An 18,652-nucleotide genomic window follows, 5' to 3' on the forward strand; every position below is an offset into this window, starting at 1 on the left:
CAGTCCATGTGTGTCTTTCCTTTACCCATTATTCAATAAAACGACAAAACCTGCAAATGATTGATGGCTGCTTATTCTCATTCTAATCGGATGAGCCCATGATGATGACTACTTAAACCCTGAGCCTTCTTTCCTCCAAAACAAAACATATATTTCTTTCCTACTAACTCATGTTCTCTCATCGTTCCAGGTGCAGTGATGGACAGACTAACCAGCATACCTTCGTGAAAGTAAACTTATCTATGCATTATTAAATATTGTTCATTATTATTTTATGGCACCAGAAGTGTCTGTCAGACATTTTAGCAGCTCTCACACACTTTAATTTTATTATATTCGAGATTTGATTACTGTAAATAATGTGGTTTCCAAAACGAGGCTGGCGGCTACAATTATTGCAGTTCATTGCTGTACTGGGATCACTGTGGATGTTTATCCTACTTAGTCAATTGAAAACAGGCAGAAGTGCTGCCTACATCCTCAGGTATCAATGGCTAGAGTATACCGATGATGATGAGAGCCCAGAGAAAGTTTGCAACTGCTCAGCAATCCTGCAGGGAGAGAAGGATGAAATACAGCAAGCCAAATTACTGACCATCACCAAAGACTTTCAGAAGAGTACTCAGATTCCTGATGAGTATTATATCAATGCAACCAAAGACTGCAGGTTTGTGCTTTAAATCACAGGTTTCACTAATTACCTCTTAGTAACGATTTAAATATATGGAATTTAAAAGCAACATTGCGTCTTCAAAATTCTGAATTTACAGTGAATTCAAGATGAGGAGGAAATATATAACTTTCCCATTAAGCAAGGAAGAAGAGGACTTTCCACTAGCTTACTCTATGGTTGTCCATCACAAGGTATGTATTTTCTATATTCAAAGTTTACTGAAAAGCTCAGCAGCAGGTGTAAAAAATTTTAAATTACTAATTGATACATTCAATTAAATTCTTTTTATTCATAGGTTCATAGCTTTGAACGACTACTGCGAGCTATCTACGCACCTCAAAATATTTATTGCGTCCATGTGGACAAAAAAACACAGGCCTCAGTCTTTGCTGCCATCAATGCCATTACTTCCTGTTTCCCAAATGGTCAGCAAGACTGTGGATGTGGTCTACGCTGGATGGACACGTGTACAGGCTGATCTTAACTGCATGGCTGATCTCTATAACACCAGTACAACATGGAAATACTTCATCAACCTCTGTGGTCAGGATTTCCCTCTAAAAACTAATTTGGAAATTGTGCAAGCTTTGCGTTCACTAAAAGGAGGTAACAGTTTGGAGTCGGAAGAAATGTCTCAAGGAAAGAAGAAGAGGGTGATGAATGTTTACCAAGTAGTTGATGGAAAAATGCAGGTACTTCTTTTGGATATTTTTTATAATGTATGATGTAGCTATTATCAATTCTCTTTGCTATTCTAAAAACCTTCAACTCAGACTGACTCCCCATCATGTTAACCTTTCAATTGTCCCAGCCAATAGGAAAAACAAAGGATCCAACTCCCTTCAATCTCCCTATACTATCAGGAAATGCCTACATTGTGGTCAACCGAGGTTACATTCGCAGTGTGTTGGAAGACAAGCGAATACAGGCCCTCATTGAGTGGGCCAAAGACACCTACAGTCCTGATGAGTTTCTGTGGGCAACAATACAACGAATGCCTGGTGTTCCTGGTTCAACATGGCCCAACAGTAAATTTGGCATGACAGACATGAATGCAATTGCACGGATGGTGAAGTGGCAGTGGCACGAGGGGTCAGAGGGTTCTCTGCAAGCAGTATACCCAGAATGTAAAGGCCACCATGTCAGATCAATATGTGTGTATGGTGCTGGAGACCTGCAGTGGTTGACTGAACAGCATCACCTTTTTGCCAATAAGTTTGATGCAGACAGAGATCTCATTGCTATCTACTGCTTGGAGAAATATCTGAGATACAAGGCACTGACTGAGTTAGTTTAGGTGAAGTGTTTATTAATTATTATGAAAGACAATACTAAAAGATAAACTATAAACAGATTCTTCGGTAGTGTTGGGTCATGATTGTCAAAGATGTGTTATAGGTGTTGAGGAGATTTTAGGAATGTACAACAGTTTCTTTATATCTGTTGCTTTAAATGTGGTGTCAGTGCTTTCCTGAGTTGAGGATAAATGGGGTTGGCTGCCCCTATCTCCGTCGGCTGCTGGGGATTGTTATTGTGATTTCCCACCCACATTATCAAGTACATTTTGTTACAAAGATACATACAAAAACACTTACACATAACAGGATTTGTTGATTTGTGTATCTATCCTTTTTCACTTTTTTTTTTCCTGTTTCAGGTGCTGTATGTTTTTTTTCCTTACATGTGCAGCAGTTGACAATCCATCACACTTTTCTATTTGTGGTCTATCCTTTTATATTTTTGTCTATTTTCTCCCCTGTTCATTTCTTTTCCTTCTTTTTTTTCTCTCCTGCATTTTAAACATTGTCATATTACACATACACTGTAATAGCAGAAATAGCACTAATAGAAATACATAAATAAAAGAAACACACGAACAAGAAGAGCCTATAGAGTATTTATAGACCTCACCCTGCAAAAGCCTATGTGTTTGAAATTCAAATCATAAGTTTATACTGGTGTTTTTAAAAGTTATGTTTGAGTTTATGACTTTCTGTGTTGTTTCTGGGATGCTTAGTACTCATATTGCACTGCTGGAAATAGTTTGTTTTGATCCACATGCTGGTTTTTTTTGCAAATTTGCATTATAATGTTTATTTTCGTTTTTCCTGCAGTATATAAAAATTGGTGTATTTCAAAAATAAAAACTATGAAGACACTTAAAATAAATTTCCTGTGGTGGGAAACTATTTTGTGCAACTTTTTTGTATTTACAGTTTTGAGGGATAAGCCTCTTAAATTTCTCTAACTAGAAATATATGTTAAAAAAACAAAAACGATTTTAAATTTTTTTTGTAGTTTATTGCACTTTTTTGCAATTTATGTAATTACTATGCACTTAATGCAGACATATTATTAAAATTTGGGCTATAATGGTTGTATTGATGTATATCAACTTGAAATGCTCCCAAAAATGGCACTACAGCATGTAAAAATATAATTTAAGCTCTGGTGGACTTGGTTCTGTGGTAGGTCTTAAAGGGTTAAGTTCACTTTCATAGCATTTGTTTTGTGTCTCACTATCGGAGAAATACTGACTCCCGGATTGCCAGACATGCCTGTTAAGAAGACAACTGTCCCCAACATCACTTCACAGGGGAGAAGCTCCCACCTGGGAAGAACCTGCACTGAGGACTGAATGCGCTAGGTTAGGTGCTGTTACATCTAACCTGTAAAACCTAGCAAATGTGTGAGGTGAGGCCCAGCATGCAGCTGCACACACCTCCTGAATAGAAACTCCCCTAAAGAGAGCCCATGAGGTCGCCAGACTTCTAGTGGAATGCGCACGCAAGCCAGCAGGAGGCTGAAGGCCCCTGCTACTATAGGCAGGGCAATTGTTCCTACTATCCAATGGGAGAGGCGCTGTTTAGACACAGGCTTTCCCATGTGTGGTTGAGCCCAAGACACGAACAGCTGGTCACTTTATCTGACACTCTGGGTTCTGTCCATATAAATGCGCAGAGCATAAATGTTTACAGAGTCTTTTGTTAACATGAATGTTCAAGATGTTCAATAAAAATGTTAAGTGCGTATATTCTCCCATTTTCTGTTTGCTCATGCAAAATAAAATGCGATTAATATAGAATAAAAATGAATGATATTTAATCCTGATTAATCAAAATTAATCCACAATAACCCTGTGATGAATCTGATTAAAAATTGTAAGCCATGTGGCTCACATAGATAAAAACAGTGGGAAGAAAACATTTCCTTTTAACAATAAGAAACTTCTGAAAAGAGGGGGTGGTAGAACATTCCAGGGAGAAATGCTCCTGCACTGAAAAAATGGGAATTGGGAGGCTTTTGAATTTGCACAAATGAATTTAGTTAATGCTACACAAGCCTTTCATGTTTCTCTTATTTACATGATTAAATAAAGTACTATTTACTTGATTATAAACAATACTGAGACTACTCATTTTTCTTGCATTGATTTAAAGTGACTAAATTAGAATACTAAAACCATTGTAATCATGTTTGACCACAACCGGAAATGATGCAATATATTCAAAGACAACAACTAAATATGATTGGATAATAAGACCTAGAGTCTTATCCAATAAGACAACAACATAATTTAAGGAGAGCGCAATTGACCGCCAGATTCTGGAAGACTGTTTAGCCACATGCAACCTTTGGCACCGAGTCAGGCATACTGAGAAGGTAAGTAATTTAAATACATTTGTTTTAGTTCGGTACGTTTTCACAGAATTGTTGTAGTGCATGCATGCTATATAAAAAGTAGTCTGTAATGCATCTACATGTTGTTTTTACAGTGCTAGCTAAAGTTGGTATTAGCTTTGTGGCTAAAGCTGAAAAATAGTAACAAATTGCACATAGTCGGGAGAAAGCAGCTGTTGTCGGTCAGATATGGAATTTATGCATGTGACAGAGAGCACTGACGTTTTTGATGGCTTAGCAAGTTAAAACGTCACTGAGAGAGCGCAATAGTGTTTGTGTTACTCGTGCTAGCTATGGCTACAGTGGGTAATTAGTCTGGCTGTAACCGTCAGAGTTTAAGAAGCTGGGAGCACAGTGCCATACTTTAATTCTTGCTGAGGACACACACTCAAGTTATAATAAGGATCCTGCCACCTTAGACGTGGGTTTAAGAACCTGTGCCCATAAATGCCAAATCATTTTTCCATTTAGTCATTGTTTTAGGTGTAGTGTCACTTGACTATTCTATCGGTCATGCCCAAATAATACAGCAGATATCTACAAGGAGATAAGTTTGTTCAACAGAGTATGTCTTATTAAGTGATGTATTGTGAATTTTCCAACATTGTCCTAACAAAAATTAGGACCCTTTCCCCTGCTTTTTTTCTACTTTGTGTAGAACATATGTGAGCTGCTTCTCAAAACATTATGTATAAATGGGAGAAAGATTGGTACTTTAAAGAAACCATTGATGCTCTTCTGGACTGGAATATCTTTTTTCAATTAAAATGAATGTTTTTTGTGATGGTGGAATTTTTACCTTTATGATTACAGAAGTCAAAACATCAGATGATGATAGCTTACCATCTAAACTCCCCATCTCTTGGCAAGTCTGAATTAGAGGTCTCAGCTGTATCTGCCTCTCTAGTAGATTTGCTTAAAGAGGAGATAGCTTATTATTATTAGGTACATATTCCCTGACATTCTAGAGGTCAACCTTGCACAGTGTGTGACATTAAAGGGCATAACTTATAGAAATGGAATGGTACTGGCCCAAAGGGCAGCAGGTGGATTGCCAGAATACTGAAAAACCATATCTGCATTGTACCACAGCATATTCTACATTGTCAGAGAGCTTGGTGGCTGGTACAGAGAGCACGACACAGCTTTTGAGCTCAGCCCAGTATCCACAAGAATATACACTCTGTGAACTCCTTGATACTTATCCATTGGTTGGCTATGAGATTGGATCAGTCCACATTGTAACTTTAAAAAGGCATATAGAATTAAAAGGTGTTCATATAAGCGTAATAGCTTCAGTAGCATGTATTTCATTAAATAAATTCTTCTTTTTTTTATGTCTGATCTTTATAACTTTGAGTATTGGGTATGGATAGCTTTATGAAAACTAAACTGAAATGATTCTTTCTGAATGTCTGATATTTAATTCTTTTTTTCCTACAGAGTCCTATGGGGAGTCCTATGGTCCTAAAGACTGTTTTGGCTGACGGAACCTGTCGAAGGCTCGCTCTCTAATGGAGCGCCTGAATCAACTGAGGATCTCATCGTTGAAGTCAAGAGACAGTGTTGTCTTCAGGGCAGTTTCAGACTTCAGTTTATGGATTTCTTGCTTGGGAATGAGTTTCCTAACCTCACCTCAGTTTCAGAAGTAGCAGACAAAGGGACTCTTAAAGCTATTGACATGTCAAAGCCCACCACATGGACATAAAAAAAGAGTAACAGAGTTGGTGAAACTCAAGATGGAAAAGACTTTTTCATACAGAAGACATGAAGTTGTTCGTGATGCACCAATGGTGGAGGCTTTCATGGCAAGATGGCCTGCTCTAATTGATTTCCATGAGGTAAGGTTTGCCTCATACACGGTGTTCTTGTGGTATTAGCCTAAAATGGTTAAGGCACAGTTGTTATTTGACAGCCCATTTCTTCAGCATGAGTGATTGCAGCCTTCTTCCAGGTATTAAACCTTTGAAGCTCATTCCTCTGTGCTCATGTTTTCAGATCAACGCTGAGTTTAAGAGAATTGCCACCATCCCCCCTCAGACAAAGTTCGTGGCTCAGCTGGCTCTCCACTTGGACAACCTGGTGAAGTTGGTCAACAGAAGATGAGAGCTTGGACTAATACTGAAAATAATTGTGGCATAAATGGATAATGTAAGTGATAAAGCCTCAACATTCACTTAACATGATCCTCTTTGGATGAAACTTTACAATTGTGGAAGATTTCAAATGTTTTCCCATGATAAATTCTCTCTCATTTTGTATTTTTACATCTGCTTGTTTTTTTAACCTTCACTTTGTCAACTTATTATTAATTGCCAGTAAACCTATTATTAATTTGTGTGCCTTTACTTTAAAAACATTCATGTAAAGTACACTAGTAAAACTTAAATGAAGGACAAGGGCTGAATGAAGATGCTAATTACATACATTTCATTTCAGTGTGAAGATGTTGATGCTGAGTGTGTATCTACATGGGTGAAGACGCTGGCTTATCCAGGAGTATGTGGTATGTACTTGTCTTTTTTTTCCTCTTTTTTCGGACTTTCCACAGTGTCATATTACTTACTTGGCATGAAATGACTAACATGGCTTCTTTTTTACAGGGCATGGAAGAACGTGCCATCAGTGAGATTGTTGAAGACACCACTGTTTGAATTTATCTTCTTAAAGAGCAAGCTTCAGCAGATAAACAAGAGTTGTCCTTGCAGGCATCAGGGTGGCGAAGAATTTGGATAATGTAGCATTTGCTGTGATAATGCTATTTGGACTCATGTATGCATTAAACCTTGCCTACCCTGCGGACCTTCGCTACAACTTTGATGTTTTCCAGAAGGTTTTCATGGAACTGGATGGAGCTAAACTCTCTAAAGTTCTTGCTTTAAAAAACCCATCTGTTTCATTGAGAAGTCAAAGACTGCACTTCTGCAATTCTTTGCAGTTTTTCATTTTGTGTTCAGTAACGTTATACTGCTTATGTTTTTATTGCTTTCCCCTCATGTGACTGCAATGCAGGATGATTTTTCCTTTTGGTATCGTGTTGTAAGAAATTTTTACTGACGATTTTTAGCAATATGTTCTAAATCAACCTTAATGTCCTGCTTACATGTTAAAAATGAAGATTAAAATTCATGTAGGTGTTTGGTATTAGTTGTGTAACAATGTCATTTAAGGCTCAACTTAGTTGAAATCTTGTACAGGTAAATACTTGTACAGAAGCTGAAACTGTTGTCAAATAACACACAAGTTATATTTGTGTAAATCTGTTTATTCATAAAAGCGTGTTGCTTTTTTTCAGGTAGTCTTAATTTAGTTTACATTTTCAATTGTGTAATTAATACAAATGTTATATGTAAGAGATGACAGGATCATCTATAAGCACTTTCTTTTATTTGCTGCTAAGGTCAGTTTTTTGTGAAACATTTGCAAATATATTCTCAAACTAACTTTTTCTTTTAGTTATTTCTGCAGGCTATCTTTAAAAATGTGTTAACAAGTTTATATGGATGCGATTTTGGACTTGTTCATGGCAGAATTACTGCTTTCACTGCTGTTACAGTTTAATAAAGGTGTATTGTTCAGTAGCACTCAGTCTTTGCCTTTTTTGTCAATAATGATCAGTTAATATTTCAATTGAAAAAATTAAGTAGGATTTAAAGCCATAATTTGTCTTGCAAGAACATAATTGTAATTGCAATGTGTTTACATTACGTAATATCATTGCGTACCACTGGCAAATAAAAATAAGTTGGTGTTAAATATTAAAATATATTGACATTATGCAATACATTGATATTATGATAATAGATTAATATTAGTACATCAAACATGATTTTTTAAAGTAATCTGATGTAAATAAAATACTTTGATGTGACAAGCATTAATTACTTGAGGGAAAGTGGAAAATTGGCCCTGGGTGAGGGACCAGACAAAGAGCGATTCATAAGACCCTTATGAAAAGGAAACCGAGGGAACAGTTTACCCTGCCCGGGATAGGGTTACCGGGGCCCCGCCCTGGAGCCAGGCCCGGGGAGGGTGCCCGAGGGCGAGCGTCTGGTGGCCGGGCCTTAGTCCATGGGGCCCGGCCGGGCACAGCCCGAAGAGGAGACATGGGCCCATCCTCCCGCAGGCCCACCACCCGCAGGAGGCGCCATAGGGGTCGGGTGCATTGTGTGCCGGGTGGCGGCCAGGAGCGGAGGCCCTGGCGGACTGACCCCCGGCTGCCAAGACTGGCAATAGGGACATGGAATGTCACCTCTCTGGTGGGGAAGGAGCCTGAGTTAGTGCGTGAGGTTGAGAGGTACCGGCTAGATATAGTCGGGCTCACCTCTACACATGGCTTGGGCTCTGGAACCAGTCTCCTGGAGAGGGGCTGGACTCTGTCTCAGTCTGGAGTTGCCCCTGGTGAGAGACGGCGGGCTGGGGTGGGTATCCTAATATCCCCTCGGCTTGCTGCCGGTGCGTTGGGGTTTTTCCCGGTGGACGAGAGGGTTTGTTCCCTGCGCCTTAGGGTCGGGGAACGGGTCCTGACTGTCATCTGCGCTTATGCGCCGAGTGGCAGTTCTAAGTACCCCGCCTTCTTAGAGTCCCTGGGGGGGGGGGGGGGGGGGGTGCTGGAGGGTGCTCCACCTGGAGACTCTGTTGTCCTGCTGGGAGACTTCAATGCTCACGTGGGTAGCGACAGCGAGACCTGGAGGGGCGTGATTGGGAGGAACGGCCTCCCTGATCTGAACCCGAGCGGTGCTCTGTTATTGGACTTCTGTGCTAATCACAGTTTGGCCATAACGAACACACTGTTCGAACATAAGAGTGTCCATAAGTGCACGTGGCACCAGGACACTCTAGGCCGTAGGTCGATGATCGATTTTGTAATCGTATCAGCAGACCTGCGACCATATGTTCTGGACACTCGGGTAAAGAGAGGGGCTGAGCTGTCAACTGATCACCACCTGGTGGTGAGTTGGATCAGGTGGCGGGGGAGGTTGCTGGACAGACCTGGTGCACCTAAACGCGTAGTGAGGGTGTGCTGGGAACGTCTAGCAGAGGCCCCAGTCCGCGAGATCTTCAACGCACACCTCCGGCAGAGCTTCAACAGCATTCCGAGGGAGACTGGGGACATTGAGTCCGAATGGACCATGTTCAGCGTCTCCATTGCCGAAGCTGCTGCATTGAGCTGCGGCCGCAAGGTGGTTGGTGCCTGCCGTGGTGGTAATCCCCGAACCAAATGGTGGACACCAGAGGTGAAGGGAGCCACCAGGCTGAAGAAGGAGAACTATCGGGCTTGGTTAGCCTGTGGGACTCCGGAGGCAGCCGACAGGTATCGACAGGCCAAGCGGAATGCGGCTCGGGCAGTGGCTGAAGCAAAAACTCGGGTGTGGGAGGAGTTCGGAGAGGCCATGGAAAAAGACTTTCGGACTGCCTCGAAGAGATTCTGGCAAACCGTCAGACGTCTCAGGAGGGGAAAGCGGTGCTCTACCTGCACTGTGAATAGTGCTGGCGGAGCGCTGCTGACGTCGACTGAGAAAATTGTCAGGCGGTGGAAGGAATACTTCGAGGACCTCCTTAATCCCACTGACACGTCTTCCGAGGAGGAAGCAGAGTCTGGGGATGAGGGGAATGACCCGCCAATTTCCGGGGGCGAGGTCACTGAGGCAGTTAAACAACTCCTTGGTGGCAGAGCCCCTGGTGTTGATGAGGTCCGCCCCGAGTTCCTGAAGGCTCTGGACGTTGTAGGGCTGTCCTGGTTGACACGCCTCTGCAATGTTGCGTGGAGATCAGGGGCAGTACCTGTGGACTGGCAGATCGGGGTGGTGGTCCCCATCTTTAAGAAAGGGGACCGGAGGGTGTGTTCCAACTACAGGGGGATCACACTCCTCAGCCTCCCTGGGAAAGTCTATGCCAGGGTGCTGGAAAGGAGAGTTCGTCCGTTAGTCGAACCTCGGATACAGGAGGAACAATGCGGTTTTCGTCCTGGTCGCGGAACACTGGACCAGCTCTTTATCCTCTCCAGGATACTTGAGGGTGCATGGGAGTTTGCCCAACCAGTCTACATGTGTTTTGTGGACTTGGAGAAGGCATTCGACCGTGTCCCTCGGGGTGTCCTGTGGGAGGTGTTGCGGGAATATGGGGTGTCTGGCCCATTGCTATGGGCCATTCGATCCCTATACAACCGTTGCAAGAGCTTGGTTCGCATTGCCGGCAATAAGTCGGACTCATTCCTGGTGGGTGATGGGCTCTGCCAGGGCTGCCCTTTGTCTCTGGTTCTGTTCATAATTTTTATGGACAGGATTTCTAGGCGCAGCCAAGTGGCGGAGGGCTTTCGCTTTGGTGGCCTCAGAATCTCATCTCTGATTTTTGCAGATGATGTGGTTCTGTTGGCTTCATCGGGTGAGGGCCTCCAGCTCGCACTGGAACGGTTCGCAGCCGAGTGTGAAGCAGCGGGAATGAGGATCAGCACCTCCAAATCTGAGGCCATGGTTCTCAGCCGGAAAAGGGTGGAGTGCCCACTCCGGGTCGGGGATGAGTTCCTGCCCCAAGTGGAGGAGTTCAAGTATCTCGGGGTCTTGTTCGTGAGTGATGGGAGAAGGGAGCCGGAGATCGACAGATGGATTGGGGCTGCAGCTGCAGTAATGCGGACGCTGCACCGGTCCGTCGTGGTGAAGAGGGAGCTGAGTGTAAAAGCGAAGCTCTCAATTTACCGGTCGATCTACGTCCCTACCCTCACCTATGGCCACGAGCTGTGGGTAGTGACCGAAAGAACGAGATCGCGGATACAAGCGGCAGAAATGAGCTTCCTCCGAAGGGTGGCTGGCCTCTCCCTTAGAGATAGGGTGAGAAGTTCGGCCATCCGGGAGGGGCTCAGAGTAGAGCAGCTGCTGCTCCACATCGAAAGGAGCCAGCTGAGGTGGTTCGGGCATCTGACAAGGATGCCCCCTGGGCGCCTCCTGGGTGAGGTGTTCCAGGCATGTCCCACCGGGAGGAGGCCCCGGGGCAGACCCAGGACACGCTGGAGAGATTATATCTCTCGGCTGGCCTGGGAACGCCTTGGTATTTCCCCGGATAAGCTGGAGGAGGTGGCTGGGGAGAGGGAGGTCTGGGCCTCTTTGCTTAGGCTGCTGCCCCCGCGACCCGGCCCCGGACAAAGCGGATGAAGATGGATGGATGGATGGATGAAAGTGGAAAATTAAGTCAGTCATACTTATTCATATTATGTGGGACCGATGTACACAATAAAATCAAGTAAATTGAAAGAACTTTTTTTTTCAGTGTGTAAAACATGTTAAATCAGCCAGCAAAATTCTTTTACGTGGCTTTTACGGGGCGATCGTGGCTCAAGAGTTGGGAGTTCGCCTTGTAATCGGAAGGTTGCTGGTTCGAGCCCCGGCTTGGACAGTCTCGGTCGTTGTGTCCTTGGGCAAGACACCTCACCCGTTGCCTACTGGTGGTGGTCAGAGGGCCCGGTGGCGCCAGTGTCCGGCAGCCTCGCCTCTGTCAGTGCGCCCCAGGGTGGCTGTGGCTACAATGTAGCTTGCCATCACCAGTGTGTGAATGTGTGCGTGAATGGGTGGATGACTGGATATGTAAAGCGCTTTGGGGTCCTTAGGGACTAGTAAAGCGCTATATAAATACAGGCCATTTACCATTTACATGTAATTAATACCAATTTCCTTTAATATCACTGTTTTCTTTTATTGATCATTTTAATTATTAGTAAATTATTAGAAAAATTAGAGAAAACACTGTTTGAGAGGAACATATTTTTAATGAACTAAGTAATTTTACATATTTTACAACACATGAGTACCATGCAAGCCACAAATAAACAAACATGTACAAATAAATAAAGCGATATGGTCTAACTTGCACAGTGGACACTTTCTACAAAGTATCTCATTAAGTAATATAGACGGTATTTCCTCACCAGCACCCAAGAATATTTGTCTGTCTCACACACACACACACACACACACACACACACACACACACACACACACACACACACACACACACACACACACACACATAAATGTACTGTACCAGCACAGTGCTCCGCTTTTGGGTGTGTGTGCATGTGTCAGAGTAATTTCAAGCTAAAAGCATGCAACACACAACTTCTGTTACAGCACAGCTCTTCTACTTTATTCTCACAGTGACACATGGGTTGTAAACATTTCATATAAAGATTGACTGAGGTGCTAAATGAGATGTTGACATAATGTCAATCCTTGCTTTAAATGGAGCGGCCCAGACCTTTGAAAACTATTACAAATTGGGTTGGCCCTTCTATTTCCTGTCAGTGTGGACAGGAGGGATTTATGTGTGCAAACAAAAATGTTAGCAAACAGACGGGATGTTGAAGCATTAACTGAAATAACATGCAGAATTCATGTTTTCTACTCATTTTAGGACTACATGTATAAAGACAAATACTTCATGTGTACTGAATATTGATTAGCAAGTGGCATCCCGTGCCAGAACGCAGATCTAGTGTCTAACACAGACTGCTGCGTTAGCTTCGTTTTACCTACTGTGACATAATTTAATTTGAAAATACTTCAATAAATGTCTTTAAAGTAAATTACATCTCCTGTAAGCTTAGTGTGCCTTCGCCTCATTTTTGTGGCTTTTTTTAGATGGGATGCTAGTACTACTCAAAAACATCACTGTGGCTTTTGAAAATACGCTACTACAATAACCCAGAGTTAATTATCAATACATGATTGTTGTTAATACATGTAAGTTACAAGCCAATAACAAGTACCCTTAAAGGCAATCTATAATATGAGTTGCATGGTAAACAAAAAAGTTGAAGTAAAAGAAAACAAATGGAGAACATAATGAAGTGCTGAGAGTACTGTATTATAGTATAAAGCATTTCCCTTCAGCACACCACAGTACAGTCTCTGCACCACAACCACAGTATTACTGTATATTCGGAACCCTCAGATCTGAATTTGATTTTTCCTGATGTATTGCACCACAGCATCATTCTCTCTGAGTTACATGTTGTTGTAACAGCTCAGCATGTTTTATACTACAGGCTGGCTTCAAATTCAGAGATGCTGTCCTCAAGTACAGCATAACACGGGGAGGAGAAGAAGGGCAGCAGCCAATTATCTCGTCACACAGCAGAGTTCCCCTTGTTGACTCTAAGGGGAGAGATAAGAAGGAAAAGAAATGATTGCAACATATCCACTTTACAGTAAAACATTTACAGTAAAATAATAGCACAAAAACTACATCCAACTTCCATGTCACAGGTCAGTAGTGTAGAGACGTACTACCTCAGACTAACCAGAGGTGGAAGGAACAGTTTATCTTTGAGAAAATGTGGTGTTTTTAAAAAATTCACCTCCCCCAAATTTCTGATTTTGCAAAAACTAGGTTTTATAACACAGGTCAGAAACAACCATGATATTTAATCAAAATACAGAAGCCTAACCCGTTGTGTTTGGATGTTCTACCACATTTCTACCATACTTGAGGTTTTGCATATACTAGCATTGGAATATTTCAATAAATTTCCCCTTGTTTGTCTCTAACAGTAGTTAGAGACAAATCAGTACTTTCTCAAAAGGACCTGGGCAGGTTTAAAAGCTAACAGCCTAGTTGATCATTCTGGGAAGGATCTGCAAGGCTGGTTCTGGAGGAGGAACTACTTCAAAAGCGTTTTGGCAATCTGTTTGACTGGAATGTTTGTGAATGGAGTGTTGGACAAGACGGTGAACGGAGCGAGCGAGACAACAAGCTCAATGGGGGCCTAAGAGAACACCGAACGCCGATGAAATTGAGGACATCAAAAAGTCATTGGACTTTCTAACTGAGGAAACATCAGCTATCAAGCTACAACAGAAATATATCCTAGACTTAGTCGAGGAAATAAGGTCGCTACGTAACCAGAATGCAGAGAAGGAGAAACGGATCGTCTATCTGGAGAGCAGGGTCGCGGACCTGGAGCAATATACCAGAATGAACGACGTGATCATCACAGGGCTGTACATAAAACCCCGGTCATATGCTCGGGCTGTGACTGCTGGCAGTAAAGAGGAGCAAGGAGATCTGGATGGGAGCTCTGCGGAGCAACAAGTAGCTGGTTTCTTGCAGTCGAAAGGGATCGACCTGGACTGTAATAACATCGAGGCATGCCACCCCTTGCCCAGGAGAAATGCTAGTGATAAACCAGCTATCATCATAAGATTTGTAAACAGGAAACACAAGAATGCACTGCTGAAGCAGGGGAGGAAACTAAAAGGATCGAACGTCTACATGAATGACCATCTAACCAAATCCAATGCTGACATAGCGAAGAAAGCACGATACCTAAAGAAACTGGGTAAAATTCAGAACACCTGGACTGCAAACTGTAAAATATTTATAAAGCTCAACGGTACACCGGAGGAAGCCAAGGTGCTGGTCATCAAATTCATCCAGGATCTGGAAAAATATTAACAGGTCACATGACTACAAAGGCAAGGAGCGGGACAAACAATCTACAGTCATCAAAGCAGGTAATAGAAGACAACAACGGAAGCTAAAGCGTAACGTATTCAAGGATGAAACAATCAATTAATTCATTATCTGGGAATTATACATTGCTACCACAGAGGATTGCTAATCAGGAGATAAATTCACCAGTAAACACGGAATACAAAACACACTTCACAGAGCAGGACATTGATCCAGAACTGAACTTTTTTAACATCAAAAATACCTGCTACTATCATACTGAAGAACAATTCAACAAAACTGTCAAGGTCGACGGCAAAATATCTTTAATCCACTTTAATAGTAGAAGTTTATATGCAAATTTTCACAAAATAAGGGAATATTTAAGCAAATTTACACATCCATTCAGTGTGATTGCAGTATCTGAAACATGGATTAATAAAGAGAAAGGAGAGGACTTTGTAATAGATGGATATGAATTAAATCTTACAAATAGAAAGAATAAGAATGGCGGTGGTGTGGCCTTGTTTGTGGATAAAAATTTAAAATACAGTATGGTGGGAAAAATGTCGATGGTGGTGGATAATATATTAGAGTGTGTAACAATAGAAATTAGTATGGGAAAAGAGAAAAATGTCATTGTAAGCTGTATATATAGAACACCAGGTTCTAATATTGAAATTTTTAAGGAGTGGGTAGATAAAACATTCATTAGGACAAATCAAAAAGTCATGTTCATTTGTGGGGATTTTAACATAGATCTACTAAATCCAAACAAGCAGAGAACGACAGAGGAATTTATTAATACAATGTATAGCTTGGGACTTTTTCCAGTGATCACTAAACCCAGCAGGATTACAGCACAGTCGGCAACCCTAATAGACAATATATTTACTAATGAAATAGAAAATAGAACCATAAGTGGTCTCCTAATTAATGACATCAGTGATCATCTACCTGTTTTTATAGTGTATAACAGCAATTACAGGAAGGTTAAACAGGAAAACACAATAAAATACAAACGAGTGAGAACAGAAGAGTCAATAAACGCATTCAAAAGTGATTTACTCAAGCAAGAATGGGAGATGCTGTATAAGGAAAAAAATATTGATAAAGCTTATGAGATTTTTTTAGGAAAATTTAAACTGTTATATAATAGTCATTGCCCAGTAAAGAAATATAGTAAAAAACAAAAATATGCAGAGTGCCCATGGATTACAAAAGGATTGCAAAATGCATGTAAGAAGAAAAATACCTTATACAGAGAATTTATAATGAACAGAAGTACAGAAGCTGAAAATAAATACAAGAAATATAAAAATAAATTAATGAGTATTTTAAGGTCATGTAAAAAGGAATACTATGAAAAAATACTGATTATGAATAAAAATAATATTAAAGGGATCTGGAAAACATTAAATACCATCATCAAAAAGGGCTCGGGGCAGGCAGACTATCCTTCGTATTTCGCAAATAATGATAGAAATATTACTAATATGAGAGATGTGGTAAATGAGTTCAATAAATTCTTTGTAAGTGTTGGGCCAGACTTGGCTGAAACAATTCCTGATATAACAGATTCTGTAGAGAAAGAAACTAGACTCATTGACCGCAATCCTCATTCGATGTTCTTAACGGTGGTGGAAGAAATGGAAATCATTGATATTGTTGGGAAATCACAAACAAAAAACTCTACAGACTCTGACGACATTGATATGGAAATCGTTAAGAGAGTGATAGAGGGCATTTCCAAACCCTTAACACACATTTGCAATTTGTCCTTACAAACTGGTACATTCCCAAAACAAATGAAAACAGCTAAAGTAACACCACTGTTTAAAAATGGCGACAGACACCAATTCACAAATTATAGACCTGTCTCTCTACTTTCTCAATTTTCAAAAATACTGGAAAAAGTCTTTAGTAATAGACTTGACAAATTTATAGATAAACACAAAATAATAATGGATAGTCAGTATGGTTTCAGATCAAATAGATCAACATCATTGGCATTAATGGAACTGATCGAAAATATCACCAACAATATAGATAAAAGACAATGTATAGTTAGTGTATTCATTGACCTAAAAAAAGCTTTTGACACAATTAATCATGACATATTACTTGATAAACTGGAGTACTACGGCATTAGAGGAGTGGTGTTAGAATGGGTAAAGAGTTATTTGAGAGACAGGCAGCAATTTGTGAAAATTGGGGAATATCAATCAGAGTGTATGGACATTGTTTGTGGAGTTCCGCAGGGGTCAGTATTGGGACCAAAGCTGTTTATCCTCTATATCAATGATATATGTAGAACATCAGATATACTACAGTTTATTCTATTTGCAGATGATACAAATATTTTTTGTGCTGGAGAGAATTTACAGCAGCTTTTGAAAATTGTCACACAAGAAATGATTAAACTGAAAACATGGTTTGATAGAAATAAGCTATCATTAAATTTGGAAAAAACTACATTTATGTTATTCGGAAATTGTAAAAAAGATGCAGGAGCAAAATTATTAGTAAACAATGTTGAAATAGAGCAAGTTTCGGATACAAAATTTCTGGGTGTGATAATAGATAACAAAATCTGCTGGAAACCTCACATAAAGCATATACAAGCCAAACTGTCAAGAAGCATCTCCGTACTGAGTAAAGTTAAATATTTTTTGCCTTCCAAATCACTCCGGGTACTTTATTGTTCACTTATATTGCCATATTTGGAATACTGTGTGGAAATTTGGGGAAACACATATAAAACTGCACTTCAACCAATATGTAAAATTCAAAAAAAAGCAATCAGGATGATTAATAAAGCAGGATTTAGAGACCATACTAACATCATGTTTTTGAAATTAAAAATACTGAAGTTTATGGATCTTATAAAATATAAAACTGCAAAAATTATGTACAAGGCCAGATACAATATGTTACCAGGAAATATACAGAGGATATTCTATGACAGAGAAGGAGACTATGAATTGAGGGGGAAATTGAATCTAAGGATTCTTAAAGCACGGTCAAAGGTTAAAACCTTTTGTGTCACTATTTATGGGGTAAAACTGTGGAATAGTTTTACTATAGATCTACAGCAATGCTCAGGAATTAGTAAGTTCATGAAAATACTTCGAAAACTGATTTTGGAAGAATATGATACCGATAAAGACGATGACCCATTGTATGTATAAAAATATCAAATTATATCCAAATTATATCAATCACGGTAGCCATGTTTATATAGGTTCTCCTCGTGTATTGTGTGGAGTATGTGATGATGGGAATTAGGTGAATTATGTGGAATCAATAAGATGTTGAGCAGGGGTAGGAATTAATAAGTATGTTCATACTTCTTCCTACTCCTTTTCAGACCAAACATTGTTACATTATGTCAGACGATTTTGTTTTATTTCATTATATATTTTTTGTTTATCTGAACACATACATGTGTGTGCTTATATCTACATATATATTCGTATCTGTAAATGAAAATATATGTAGTGTGTATATATTGTTTTTTTGTTTTATATGTCTGAAACAAATAAAGATACAATACAATACAATACAAAAACTGGGGTGGGTTATTTTTTTTCAAACATTTCCTGTTAAGATAAGATAAGATAACTCTTTATTGTCATTGCACAGTCATACATAGTACAGTAGTACAATGAAATTGGAAAACTGTCCTACGTCGGCACTACATATAACACAACACGACACGATATGACACATCACAACGCAACACAAACAACACAACACAGTATATTAACTTAGTAATAAAAAAAGAAGAAGAAGTGTATGTGTATTGCACACTGTTATTATTGCACAAACGGTTAAAAGGGAGCAGCAGAGTAC

The 18,652-nt window shown here is 40.4% G+C and overlaps 2 protein-coding genes and 2 pseudogenes across 10 annotated transcripts in view; 3 read left to right on the forward strand and 1 right to left on the reverse strand.

The window, feature by feature from the left end:
• Window positions 1-359: 359 nt before the first annotated feature.
• Window positions 360-3,315, forward strand: LOC146657510 (beta-1,3-galactosyl-O-glycosyl-glycoprotein beta-1,6-N-acetylglucosaminyltransferase-like; annotated as a pseudogene). Its single transcript, XR_014914064.1, has 4 exons — window positions 360-667; window positions 771-864; window positions 969-1,365; window positions 1,485-3,315. The product of XR_014914064.1 is annotated as a beta-1,3-galactosyl-O-glycosyl-glycoprotein beta-1,6-N-acetylglucosaminyltransferase-like (transcript).
• A 2,055-nt stretch (window positions 3,316-5,370) lies between these two features.
• Window positions 5,371-7,371, forward strand: LOC146657511 (uncharacterized; annotated as a pseudogene).
• Window positions 7,372-12,106: 4,735 nt separating this feature from the next.
• Window positions 12,107-18,652, reverse strand: part of LOC146657512 (uncharacterized) — a 34,612-nt gene continuing 28,066 nt past the window's right edge. For all 8 annotated transcript variants that reach the window (XR_014914067.1, XR_014914066.1, XR_014914065.1 and 5 more), the window contains one exon: window positions 12,107-13,500. Coding sequence is in view for 2 of the 8 variants with exons in the window: in XM_085425653.1 (XP_085281779.1) it covers window positions 13,473-13,500 (28 nt within the window). In the remaining 6 variants the exon portion in view is untranslated. The remainder of the gene's footprint in view (window positions 13,501-18,652) is intronic.
• Window positions 13,603-18,649, forward strand: LOC146657513 (uncharacterized). Its single transcript, XM_085425182.1, has 2 exons — window positions 13,603-13,611; window positions 14,084-18,649. Exons 1-2 carry the CDS (start codon window positions 13,603-13,605, stop codon window positions 14,798-14,800), a joined length of 726 nt encoding a protein of 241 aa, XP_085281308.1. The 3' UTR covers window positions 14,801-18,649.

This window comes from Rhamphochromis longiceps, linkage group LG12 (assembly GCF_057381845.1).
Source record: "Rhamphochromis longiceps isolate RC_006_pf linkage group LG12, R_longiceps_female_GT1.1, whole genome shotgun sequence".
Classification (NCBI taxonomy): domain Eukaryota; kingdom Metazoa; phylum Chordata; class Actinopteri; order Cichliformes; family Cichlidae; genus Rhamphochromis; species Rhamphochromis longiceps.